Genomic DNA, 13,596 nt, shown 5'->3' with positions numbered 1-13,596 from the left:
CACCCTTTCAATGCCAGTAAGCAGATTTGGCTTCTAAGAGTTTTAATTTTAATACAAAAGGGGCTTGCCAACAAGACAATTTATCTTGCGAAAGGAAAAAAAAACAGACTTGCATTTTGCATTGGGAATAAAAAGGAGCTAAAAATCTATAAATCAGAGCCACACCACGTATTGATTAAAGTCTCCAAATGACTCCTTTCTACTTGTTTCTATATTAGATGAGTACACACTTCAGTGGTTTCATGCATTTACATTTCAACATTCTCCTTGTGTATCTAACTATTCTAAAAAGCACTCATCATATTTTACAGAAAGATTAATACAGCACACCTAAAGTTACTCAGCAAAGCAGGAAAGAGAGGCAAAAGCAGATTCCCTTAAAATCCAGATCAATACAAGAAACACAGTGGGACACACTTAATGCTCTGTTTACTGAAACGGAATTTCCAAATTTACGTGTGAAATCATCCACCAGCGTGCAGGGATCAGTCATGAATCTCAGCTATTAAAGATAGGCATTTCCTAGAATTTGACTTTTTATAGAATAAAAATTGAGGCCTCCCTCTACTTTACATGAAGCCATATCACTTTAATCTCAAAGGAGGACCCAGAGACAAGCTGGATTGTTTTACAATAAGTCCAATGACTACATGTTGTTTCTTTCCCTAAAATACAGCCTGAGTATGTTGACCTCTCACTGCACCATTAGCAGCAGGGGTAGCCAACAATATCCAGTTTGTGAAAAATATTTTTGATTTTAAAAATATTTAAAAGAGAGAGCGGGTAAGCTCAGCAGCTGTGAGAGTGAACAGAGAATTGAGAATTTTCCAGGGACCGTGTCTGCGGTTATGTGACTAACATTACAGTGACTACGTCTTTAGGTGGTGGGAGAGCAGAGCATCTCCATCTGCCAGGTGGAATTTGATTATTTTATCGTTTCCTGTTTCCAATTGACAATAAACAGAATTCAGTAATAGTAGAAAATCCAAATGGAAGATTGGAAGAAGTTCATAATTTTATACAACCTGCTATCTCCAATATAGAAAGTTAAAATAATATATTCAAGATTCTAAATTTTAGAGGTATACGTTCTACTTAAACTGAGAAACATTTCTGAGTGTCAACTTCGTGGAGACACTGTGCTATACTGCAGTGGACTTCACCCAACTGGTCAGGAAATAAACATCCTACAGTAGCCAAAGGTATTGTTTTTAAGGTGGAAGTTAGCAGTGAACACAATCCGTGTGAGCTCTTCAACAAACACCTCCAAACTCCAAGTATCCATAAGACAAAGAATATGCCACAAATACTTAAAAAAGGATTTACTGTGAGGAAGACACAGAGAATTGACATATATTTCTTTAACAGCCGTTCTCTAAGAATAATGACTCTTTTTTGATTAACTGGAATAATTAGTTAGACAACAATGGCTGCTCTGCATAGGATTCCCAAATTAAACCAGGAGCTCATTTTTGCATACCTAAGAGCTTGCAAATGCCTGGAAATGGAAGGCATTCCATAAACTGCTGTGGGACGGGACTGAGGGGGATCGGCTTGGAGTTAAATAAAAGGGACCAAATCAGTGTACAGGGGGACAGAGAGCAACCTTAGGGCTTTCTGGTACGTATCCCCCACATTGAGTTGGTCAACTAAATTGTGGAGTCAAATAAGAATCAGTTAAAGGGCAACAAATATATAAAATTGAGGGTGTATAAAAATCCTCAATAATAAATTTGTCTTTTTGGAAGCATGATCATAAAATGTTTGTGAAATATTATTTGCTCCTAATACAAACAAACATAATTTTGCTGTAATTAACCTGTATTCTTCTAAATCATGAAATTTTAGCAAATAGTTTACTCATTTTACATATCAACTAACTTTATGCAATTATGTAAAGATCTTTCTTTTCTATGCTGCAATACAGCGACTACATATGAAAACCATAATTACTGTACACATTAACAATGTTCTAGGTATGTTGTGGTGATATTCTAGCGCCCTCTACAAAATTCACGACAAAGGATTGATTATAGTGGCTCAGAAAACATCCACAAATCACAGGATTTCTGGTGTAGGTGGGTACTGCGTTTCCTACCTCAACTGTTTGCCGTAGATAATAACGATCCAGGAAGGCTAAGACAAAGGGCAAATAGAATTGGTCCTGAAGCTTTGACCACAGAGTTAATAAGTGAATAAATGATAATAAGTTAAAAATGAATACTAAATTTCCAACTTTAAGCTCTACTATTTCAAAATCGATAAAAAATAATTTTTTAGTTTAATGGGATGCTATGCATTATCTTACTCTTAATACTTTCTATCCCAAGTTCTCAAAATCATCCATATGATTTTATAACTCCAGCAAAGGCAAAGCTGTACAGATGTTCCATATACTTACACAGCCTAGGAGAAATTCTTCCTTTACAGAGTCAGACTCCTGGCTGATACACCTGATGTATGTTATAGATTGACAGAGTCTTTTTGTTCAAAATTTGTTCTGTCATCTATGTGCCCTTTACGTTTTTCTGCATCAGTGATGCTTATGTCAGACTGATCATCCTCAAAGGCATGGCCTGAATCTCTCTAACTTTGCCCCCGTCAGGTAGTTTTTATGTACTTCCTGGCAAGGCCGGGCTTGATGCCTAAGCATGTTTAGCCTGGGGCCAGACAGTGGGCGATCAGAAGCAGCATTTGTCAGCTCTGGGGAATCCAGGCTGGTTAAAGAAGCACTGACAGAGTCAGAGCCTGACCGTGTGGCAGGGTAAAACCATATTCCACAGGTCCAGTTAGAATGCAAGGGGCAATCTGTTGAGGGCCAACATATTTATCGAGTAGGAGATTTAAGACAATGCTTTCCTAAATCAGGTTCCACATTTAGTCACCAGAAAGCACTCATGAACTTCTCAGTGACTTCTTCCTATAGCCAGTCTTGGAGTTAGTCTACTTGAGAAGGATTTCTGTTCCTCCTGGAGATAACGAAGTAAACCTAGTGTGCATTCCAGATCTCCTAGATGCTGTTGGATGACTCCTAATTTTCCAAGGTATTGGGAGACACCATGACCAACCTGATCCAGACCTCCCACTTTATTAATTAATTGTAACCTCTATCCCCCGCGTTCTCTGCTCCCTACCTCCTATTAGGGCACCTCGTAAAAAAAAGAGACTGACTGATAGGCGTTCTGCTCTCTTTCCCTGGCTCAGCCTTTAATCAGACACAGGACTGTAAAAATCATGAAGTAAAAGAAGGAAACACTAGGTTCTGAATTACCAGTAATTCAATAAGAGTTTCAAAAGAAAGTTAAAGTATCAACAAATCAAAATTCTATGTATGTTGTCTGGTTAGTGGTTTTAAACACTAAAACTGAGGGAAGAGAACATACGTTGATACTAAGAAGCATTAATACTTAGATCATTTTAAATGAATCTAGTTTGAGTTCCTTTGGCTCTGACATTATTGAGTCTAGTTGTGGGGGTTTTTGTTTGTTTTAATTAGCCTTTCTGGATTGCTACTTTCTGTTCGCATTTGTTAATAAATCTCAGTTTGCTCAATTCCATTTAATTCACCTCAATGCATCTTAACTTTCTTGAATTTATTTCAACAAACGTTTACAGAGAAAAGTAAAAAAACCATATTATTTTTTTAAATCACCATGATAATTTAAATTCTGTCTTCCTAAGCAAAATAACTTTGATGAACTGTCATCTTGATGGTTAAAACATCTAGAAGTGGAAGTAAAGAGGAATCAAACTGAAAATCTGATATTTAAATAAAGAAATGAAAACTCTATTTCACTTACAACACTTTAGAATTATGTTATCAATGCTTTTTAAATATTAAAATGCAAAGTGAAAATAAAAATAATAGCAATTTTTTCATGTAGCAAAGTGTGTTGTACCTGTTATTTTGAAGTTCAAGTGCTTTAGTTTTAGCACTGATGTCATAAATAAAATGTTGTTGGGTAATTATTATTCTGTTTTCTGCTGTTGTATTTCCCAAGATGGTGATAACAGGATAACCCATCTGGAGTGTCCACTGATCCATTACTTCTTGTATATTTACATATTTCCCGTTCCTTTTTAAAGCCTTTATAACCAAAATTGTATAAATTAGTTTTATAAACATGAATTATAAACATAATTAGCATTAAACCATTTTCATTTTTACTTTATGATTTACCTAAATATGAAAACACTTAAAATCAGTGAAGCTCTTATAATGTGTTAGTAAAATTGATCTTCTTGCCTTAAGTTAAACTTCATGCATATATATAGAAATGAAAGCTTTACTAACATTAAAGTTTTTACCTCATGGAAGATAAAACACATTTTATTGTTAAAGCAAGTACGTGCAGCATCATTAAGTATCCCAAGTATGTCTACTATCAAATTTAAATTTTTGTTATTCACACACACAAAAATTCTTTAAAATGCCAATATTTTTCTCTTTAACATGAATATCTTACACCATATTAAAATTATATTTCAGAAGTAGTCATGTTTGAAATGGTAGTTTTACTACCATTTGAAGTTTAAGTAATTTTAAATCCCCTTATCTTTATAATGTATCTAAAATAAAACAAGAAAGCAACACCAGGAAAATGGAAATATAAAAAGAAAAAACAGTCAGTGTCAATAAAAGTTATGAATGTTTTATAAACTCAATTCAAATATTCAAGAAAAGGTTTGACATTCCAGCTTCCTCTGCCTTACCTCTGATAGTGCATTCCAGAGATCGTTTCTGGCGGCATTGCCATACTTATGAATGGTTAAATAATCCTGCAAAGAACACAAAATTGTAATTACAATTCAAAGGCTAAGCAATTACCAGTGAACATATTTATTTCTCAATTCAATTAACCATTTCCATTTGTTGGAATTGCATTAATACCAAGAGAAAGACATGCAAAAAGATGAAGAATCTCATTTTAAAATATTTCAGAGATTTACTATAGCATATTCCTTAATTAAGACATCAAACAATATTAATCTGTTAAAAAAAATTTGTAGCCATAATGACTTTTTATGAATTTCCAGGGTCAAAGGTCTTCCTCTAATTAGCAAGCCACGCTAGGTCAATTTTGAAGGAACTGGCTCTGCAATGAAATATTCAAAGGAAATTTTTCCATCAGGTTCTTATGTTGAAGTGTTGAAAACAAATATTTTGTTCTATGGGAAAAAACACAAAACCCTGACTGGCACATGCTGATGTGAAGAGGGACTGCTCTGCCCAGAGTGACAACCATCTCCACCACCTGCCCAGTCCCCTCGGCTCCCTGCGAAGGACCGGCTGCCTAATACGGAACGACACATACTTACAATCATGAGTTTAAAACACATGATAATAGTTAACAAGAAAAAGTCACTCACAAGTTTATTTAATATCTTTGAACTTAGGACTTGTCCTTTTCAATCATTAGTAATTAAATCTACACACTTTCCATCTGATTCACGCCTGATCCCTTCTAAGAAGCATGGTTTATGTCACTGTGAATGTTATTTAGTTATGGCTGCTTGGTATTATTTTTTTTAATCCAAAGTGAAAAAATGAGTGGAAAATAGTGTTTTATACTGTAAAACAGAGGGTGCCCTCCTTCATTTGAAATTCCATCATCTCTACAACATGTAGGTAGTAGACAAATCCTAATTTATATCACAGTACTGAAACTGAAAAAAAAAATTTGCTGACTCCTGTCAGTACTTTATGTAGAGTGGAATACTTTGGGGATAATTAAAGTCGGGGAAGTAAATTTTCTGAAATACAAATTGTAGCACCTATGACAGATTCAGCTTTGTTGGCAACTCAGAGCACAGCAAATCGCAACTCCCACTTAATCAGACTCCTAGAGATGCAGTGCCCAAAGCTAACTTAACAACCACAAATTCATCATGGTCATCAGGTGTTATGAATAACTTTATTGAAAAAGCGCAACCCTGAATAAAAAATCTAAACCCCAATTTTGGCTTTGAACATACCATGTGAGGCAGTTTTACTTAGAACCCAGGGGGCAGGATTTAAATAAATTTATTTCAGAGTTAATTGTCAGAATTATCTTTTATGCTTTTTTTTAAACACTGGAATAAATTTGGGAACAATGGGAGTATGGAAAATAAATTTAAATTTTATTTAGTGTTGCTATAATAAAAAGTATTAAAATTAGAACTATTTATTCCTGGGTTCTGTTTGGGATAGTGCTGCTAGGATAAGCCAAAAGAGGCAACAAAGGACTACCACATGGACTTGACATGTCCAATACAGAACTACGGGTTTCTTTTCACAGACAGAGCATAAAAATCCAACTATTCATCTACGAGTTGACTTTGGCCCAATATTGATCATCAACTTGAGCTCTTGGTTCCCTCCTCAATTAAGAATAAAGTTCAAATTTACATTTCAAGAATTTGAACTGCCTGAAATTCAACTGCCTGAAGTGGTAGTTATCCAGGCTTAGGAAGCAGCTCCAACTTGCCTGCCTCTGTATTCAGGGTAGACAGCATGTCTTCCTGGACCCCCAGCAGTCCAAATTTTCAGGTGTTATCGAATTCTACATATGTCAACTCTTGTTTCCCAAAAAAACCCCCAAATCTTGTCCTTAGTTATTTTAGCCTTCCTCTTGTAGAAAAAATAGACCTATTTTGAATTAAAGCAGTTTTGCTTTGTCTTTGTAGAATTTCAAAGAAATTTAAAGAATAGTGAGCATGGTTTCTTGATAACCAATCATTTATTTCTTGATTCATTCCACAAAATGTATGGTGCGTTTTGCATGTGCCAGGTTGCTTTCCAGATGCGGGCAAAACAGTGGTGGAGAAAAGGTTATTGAGAACAATTGTGAAGACTGAGCTGTGATTTACATAGGGAGATTCTGTGACTGAGACTATAGAAGTTTTGGTACAATAACCACTTGACAAGATGAAGTCAAACGTTGGATATGCAATTGAAGAAGAAGATTTCAAGTCCCTTTCAAACCTACAAGTCAATGAATACGGAAAGAACTGGAGTCATGAATCTGAAATGGAAATTTATATTTATGTGTATGGAAGTCAATTAGCAGTAGATTTGACATTATGATATAAAGTAGAAGCATGATTTAACATTACCTGTAAAAAGAATTGTGGTTCTCCAAAGTATTTCAAAAATAGTAGAGTTGTTGAAAAGAATAAAACAAAGATGACCACTCAAACATTCTTAAGGGACAAAACTGACACTATACACTGGTTAAAAGTTAAAAGTGTATTAAGGAAAGTATATTCTGATACATAAAGTGCAGGAATGGGAGTCTGACTGTCTTTGTTCAAATACAGCTCTAGTGCTCCTGAGCTTTATGATCTTTGGCCGGTTGCTTAACTTCTTTGTGCCTCCCTTCACATCCATAAAATGGGGTTAATAAAAGTACCTGTTGTGTAGTTTTTCTGAGGAATAATTGATGTAATATCTTCACAGTGTTAGAAGAATGAAGAGTGCCTAGTACACAGTAACTATTCTCTAGACATCTGAAGCCATAGTTTTTTAAGCATTTCAGGCTACACATTGGAACACTGAGTTATACAAGGAAAAGCATCATTAACAATAATAAAGAATCCAGCACATGAAAACAATTGGAACTCGGAGACTCCAGCCCATGTCCAAACCCCATACCTGCGCACACAACTGCTGACCCAAATCCAGTATCCACGAGATACCCTACAGATAACTAAGAGTCATGTTCAAACCTGAACTCACTGTCCTCGCCCATATTAGTTCCTTTTGGCAGCCCTTCCCCAGGGAACCCTTCTGTCCACCTCAGCCAAGGAGTCATCTCTAATGCCTCTCTCTCCCTTTCCAACACATTCAGGTAACGATTCACGTCCTAAGTATTCCTCCAAGATCCCTCCCCCTTTTACCTCTTTGACGGCCACCCTACAGTATCTTGCCTGGATGGCTACTACTGGTACTGCTTCTGCTCTGTCTCTTTCCAACCCATCTCTATCATGCAGCCAGAATGCCCTTCATCAAAGGTACACACAAATCCCCACTACACTCAGAATATAGTCCAAACACCCTAATGTAACTTAAAATTGTCCCTTGTGGTCTGGTACCTCTGTACCTTTCCAATCCCATCTGGTGCTTCCCACCCGAACTTAGCCACTTTCTCTTTCTGCAGATGCCCAATGCATATTTTCTCCCTTTTCTAGTTCTTTGCACATGCAGGTCTCTACGTATTCTTTTCTCCTTTGCCTACTTCAATCCAGTATCGAGGACTCAAGTTTGATGCATTTCTTCCAGGAACCCACCCCACCCCCTTCCTAATTCTGAGTTAAGTACGCCTCTTATATTTTCACACGTTTCACCATATAAGAGCATTTATGACGCTGTGTTATAATTGCCTGTTTGTTAGTCTGACTGCCCATATAGTCTGTAAACTCCATAAGAATAAGGACCCTGTTGTTCCCGTTGACCACGCTTCACCCAGCATCTATGTACCCTACGCGTCTATGGAACACAGGAAATGCTCAATAGATTTGTGTGATTTCTGACTTTCCTTATGCAATAGGTCTTTCTGTACAACTGACAATGCAGTAAAGAGAGATTTCTTGTATCCATCAGGTTCCCGAAAATGTAATATTTAAACACTAATATGGGAAATAATTTGTTATTTCAGTGCATATTTGTCAGATCAAACATCTTGCATATCTTGCATTGATATATGCAATTGCATATGATATCACCAAAAGACTGTGAACTATTGGGTAGGAGAATTTTTTGTTGTACTTTCTTTGCTAACAAGTGACACGGTCCACAATGTTTCACGAATAAAGGCCAACGGGACTAATAAAGACATGGGGAAAAGTTAAATGTGAGCTGAGGAAGTAAAGCACTATTCTCTCTTAAGATTCACGTGGAACTAATTATGGTATCGTTGCTCTCCCATTAATGAGTCCTTCAGCACTGTGAAAACAGAGGATCAACTGTACATGGTTTATTCTTCAGGACATGGAGGGATAGCTTGATAAAAACCAAAGTGGGATGGACTGGTTTATATGTGGTTAGCTCAGATAACAAGAAATCAACCCTAGAAGGCCCTTCTAATGACAGGATTGATTCTGTCCTATTATAAGAAGTTAGGACGGAGCCCCAGTTCCTTTCCTCCGGAATTCTTCTGGCCCCACGTTTATGTAACTTTTGGCTTCATCTCCAGATGTGGGGTGGATGGTTGCAGTCATCCCAAGCATCACCTTCAGACATGACACGGCACAGAGAAAAGAGACTGAATTTCTCCCTGAGAACCTCTCTTAACGATTAGGAAAGCTTCCCCTCAAATCCCTCATGGAGCCTCCCCTTTCTCACTTGTCAGACTGCCATGTGTGCTCTGCCGAAGCCCATGGTGAGGCTTCAGGGAGCACTGGGTCAGGACTGCACAAGACAGGACCGGGTGCTGCGAGGCATATGGTTGTACAGAAGAGGTGAGAGTCTGAATAAAGCATAATTGGGTTGGTAAGAAAGAAGAGTAGACTATCCTGTGGGTAGACCACCAAAAGTGCTTTCTCCAGTGAGACGAAGGATGGGAGTCTGAGCTTCAGTGACCCTGGGAAGTAAGATCCCTTCTACTTGTGAGCCTGGTCTGGGAAACGCCAGGTAAATTTCGGTATTGATTTTCCTGACTATGTGACAAAAAGGTTGAAATATTGTTGCTTTCTACTAAGAATAATTGTACCTCCAAAAATCTGTAGTGGGCATTTGTCATTCTTTTGGCTTGCCAGCATTTAAATCTCACTTTTACGTGGTGGCAGTAACTCATCATGTCATCTTGGAGGAAGGTGAGGGCTCTGCCTCCCGCTTGAAATGGAAGGGATAAAATGCTAAATACTCGCCCTCTATTCTCCCTTTGCAGCCAAAGCAAGGCTGTTGTGCCCTGGCCTCAGAGAAGCGGATACCTCACCTCAGGACTGAATCCTACAGGATCACTGCAAAGAGGCAGGAATGGTGGAAAGATTATTCCCTGTGACAGTGACACTGAGAGTGCGGTGAGAACCACACTAAAGACAGCAACTGAGACCAGCAGCTCCCGTAGCATGACCGTGGCCAGGTTTCTTAATTTCTGAGTCTCCCTTAATTTCTATTATCTGTTTTGTTAGTCTGATTGTCCAGCCTTCCCAATGATTCCAAGGGCTATCCCCACATCCTTGCAATAAATTCCTTTCTGCTTAATTTAGCCAGTCAGTTTCTGTTTCTTTTAACCCAAAACTCTGACTGATACAACACGAATGGGTCATATAAACAAAACAAAGAAGGACATCTTAAATTTTCTTGGTAACCTCAGGAAAAAAGTAGAAACTCTCTCTCTTACAACTTACACAGAATGAAATACAAAGGACCCCCAGTTCCACTTAGTAAGTCTACTAGGCTTGCATTGTGCTATGAATAGGAGGTGTAGGGAGAGAGAACTGATGATCACTCAAAGAAAAGAGGCAGACAAGAAGTTGGAGGAAAAGGCATGAGAGTTCCACAGACAGGAGTGCACACAGACTGAGAACAACAACAAAAGAGACTATGCAAAACGTGTTGTGAACAAGGCTGTAGAGCAGGGGCTTTAAAGTGGGAACCACACGCTCTGCACATCCCTGTTGGTATGTGTGGGCATCACTAGAGCAAGGTGATCTGAAAGGGATCCACGACAGCAGCAAAGCAGAGGAAAAGCTGCCAGCTCACAGCAGGGTCACACAGGGTGGGATAAAACCCCGGAGAAGCCTGGCCCACACACTTCAGAGGACGTTTCCACACTCCCTGACCTTGAGAACAGAGGCAAGGAGACAAAAACAGTGATAGATGACCAACTGAAACACAAGAAGACTAGACTACAGATCAAGATATTATTTGGTTAATATTGGAGCCTGATTGGACATTATGAGATTGAGTAAAGGTGAGTAGCAAAGCATTATCAAAACAAAAGAATGTTTACATTTTAATTCTATTAGATAGGAACGAAGGATGAAAAGGTATAAAAAATTATTAAAACTTTGTTATTAAATTATAACGTTTCCAGTAAAATAGGAACCATTACCAACTTTTCGAGGTTCAGCAGTTTCTGGCCACCAGACACAGTAAAAAAGGAGGTGAAATTCAAAAAAAGAAAGTTATTTGAATAGATAGAACACTAGTTGAAAAGTCGGTTACAATGTGGTTTGCATGCCATTTTGATTTTGATTTTCTAAATGGATGTTTATGCTAAATTTACCTTTAGAAGTTTAGAAGTTGCTTACTTAGACATAGGAATATTCAGATATTTCTCGAGGAACGAAAAGGCATTCTACATATTTAAAAAATCCATTACTCTACCTAATGAGTGTAAATTTTGTAAAATCAGTGTACTTTTTTGAGAGCTTGCTAAATATAGCAGAAAATCAGAAAATTTTAAATCAAAACAACCTGCTAGCACATGAAAGGTTTTTGTTTGTTTGTTTTAAATTATAGACAATAGCATATTCCCACATCAGTTCTGCTTTCAAATTTCTCTTATTTAGTAATTACAGATCACGCTGTCAATGCCTCACCATGCAGGCGTATCCCCAGAGTTGCAATATTGCCACTGTTGAATTTGTGCTCCATCCCAGAACAACCTGACATGGTCTGGCACCTGTCAGTGAAATAGAGTGATGGAAGTCTACTGGGGGCCTGGGGCCCAGAGAGCCCCGCCCTCACTTCTGCTGCTGCCTGCTATATTACTGAGACATAAAATGAACCTACTGGTCAACCTGAAGTTTGTGAACTGCTTTTTCCGAATGCCCTGGTAAAGGGATTTAACCACTACAAGTTCACAAAATAGATAATATATCCTGGCTGGTAAAAATACACTGCCTTTGTAAATCAAGATGCCTCCTGAGTGCGGGCCACATGCATGGAGTTCCTGACTTCCACTCCTTTTCTTGCTCAGCCCCTGGGGCTGGGGACAAGTTGAGAAGAAAATGTAACTCAGTTGAGAAAGAAGTGGTGTGCACATTCAGGAAAACTAAATAAGAATTCCAGCCAAACTTTACCAGCCATGTGATCTTGGGCAAGGTATCTATTTTCTCTAAACTTTAATTTCTTCACCTGAAAAAAGGAGATAATACAGTCCTTACCCAAGAAGAGTGTGCCCAGAAAATGAATAAAACAAGTAAAACACTTAGAAAAATGCCTGCCACACAAAGAACCAAGAAACTTTAGTTACTTTAAGAGCAAGCTCAAAGGAAAAAAAGTCTAGAGTAAACATCTTCTTTAACTTTACCTCCAAGAGAAGCCAAAATGTTCTAGAGACCCAAGGATGGGAAATTATACGGACTAACTTGAAGGAGGAAGGTATTTGGAGGGAATTTTTTTTTTAGCTCTTTAAAAGTAAAAACACAAGAAAAAAATTGAAACCAAAGCTTCTTTAGACTTGAGGAAGGCTTGGAAAACTTCTCTCCAAGTCTGGAAAAAGAAAGGGACTTGGAAGTTTCTGCAAGTTGTGGGGCACAGAGCTCCAATGAGGTGACAAGACCACTGATGGGTGGCTCATGGAACAGGGACGCTCAGACTTAAGATGGCACTACAGCAGCAAAGACACTAATGTTCAGGTGACTAGAATGGCAAGGTTTGGACAAGACATACACCAAACGCTCAAGACATACACCAAATGCTCAAGCAACATCCCTCACTTCTTTCCGTTTACTCATCAACCCACTCCAGGAAACCAATACAACTGCGCATCAGTGGGAATGCAACCAGAGAATTCTTCATCATCTGTTCTGGAGTGATAAAGCTCCCTGGAACATTCTCATATTAAAGGAGATGACATGAAAGGAATTCAATGGGACAGATTAAATTTCCCACATGCTCAGAAGCACGGGGGATTTCTTTTATTCGGTGTTAAAATCATCTGCACTTGCTAATATATTGTTTACTGCTATCATTATTTATAGAGGGTATTTGTCTATCATATCCTTCCTATTTTTGTTTCCCTGATTATCCAGTTTGTATTTCACAGTTCATCTTAATTCCTGGCAAGCAGCCTCAGCTCCTTTGCAGCTCTGTCTTTCAGTTATACTACCTGGCAAAAACCCTAATCCTGGATGAATCCAAGTATTTCCTTCTTAAAACCCGTACTCATGCAGCTGAGTGTCACAGGAGAAAATCTTGCAACTGAGCAGTTTAGTTTTCTTATAAATTCATAACCACAAACTCAAATAGGCACTTGGTACTGCCAGGCAGCTGTGCCTTCCTACTCTTCCCAATCTTCAGTCTTCAAACCTCTCTACCACTCAGCATTACCTCACTTTCAGCTACTGACCTTGCCTCAAAAAACACTGAAAAAATAGAATTCATCTGAAAGGATTTCCCTCATTTTCCATTTCCAAATCCCCAAAGTTAGTAGAAGTATACAACCTATAAAAAGCAGTCCTTTCACTTTCTCAAGGACCAGTGTCCCAGTTATTTCTTACTTCTCTACCATTAGCAAACTCTTCCTCTCCTGACTTCTTCTCTACTGGCCTACAACTAGACAACCATCTCCCATCTTTAAAAAACAAACAAAACTAAACCAAACCCTTCCTTAGCCCTTGTCTCCCTCTAATTACCTACCCTGTTTTTCTGTTTCCCTCCTC

General features: G+C 38.1%; 1 protein-coding gene across 4 annotated transcripts in view; it reads right to left on the bottom strand.

The window, feature by feature from the left end:
* Positions 1 to 13,596, bottom strand: part of TRHDE (thyrotropin releasing hormone degrading enzyme) — a 361,666-nt gene that overhangs the window by 78,875 nt on the left and 269,195 nt on the right. For all 4 annotated transcript variants that reach the window (XM_070600300.1, XM_070600298.1, XM_070600299.1 and 1 more), the window contains 2 exons: positions 4,714 to 4,779; positions 3,900 to 4,087 (listed from right to left, as the gene is read on the bottom strand). In XM_070600300.1, the coding sequence (XP_070456401.1) occupies positions 3,900 to 4,087; positions 4,714 to 4,779 (254 nt within the window). The remainder of the gene's footprint in view (positions 1 to 3,899; positions 4,088 to 4,713; positions 4,780 to 13,596) is intronic.

Source organism: Equus przewalskii, chromosome 29 (assembly GCF_037783145.1).
Source record: "Equus przewalskii isolate Varuska chromosome 29, EquPr2, whole genome shotgun sequence".
Lineage (NCBI taxonomy): Eukaryota > Metazoa > Chordata > Mammalia > Perissodactyla > Equidae > Equus > Equus przewalskii.
Note: the sequence above shows the minus strand (reverse complement) of the source record. Positions and strands in the feature narration are given on the sequence as shown.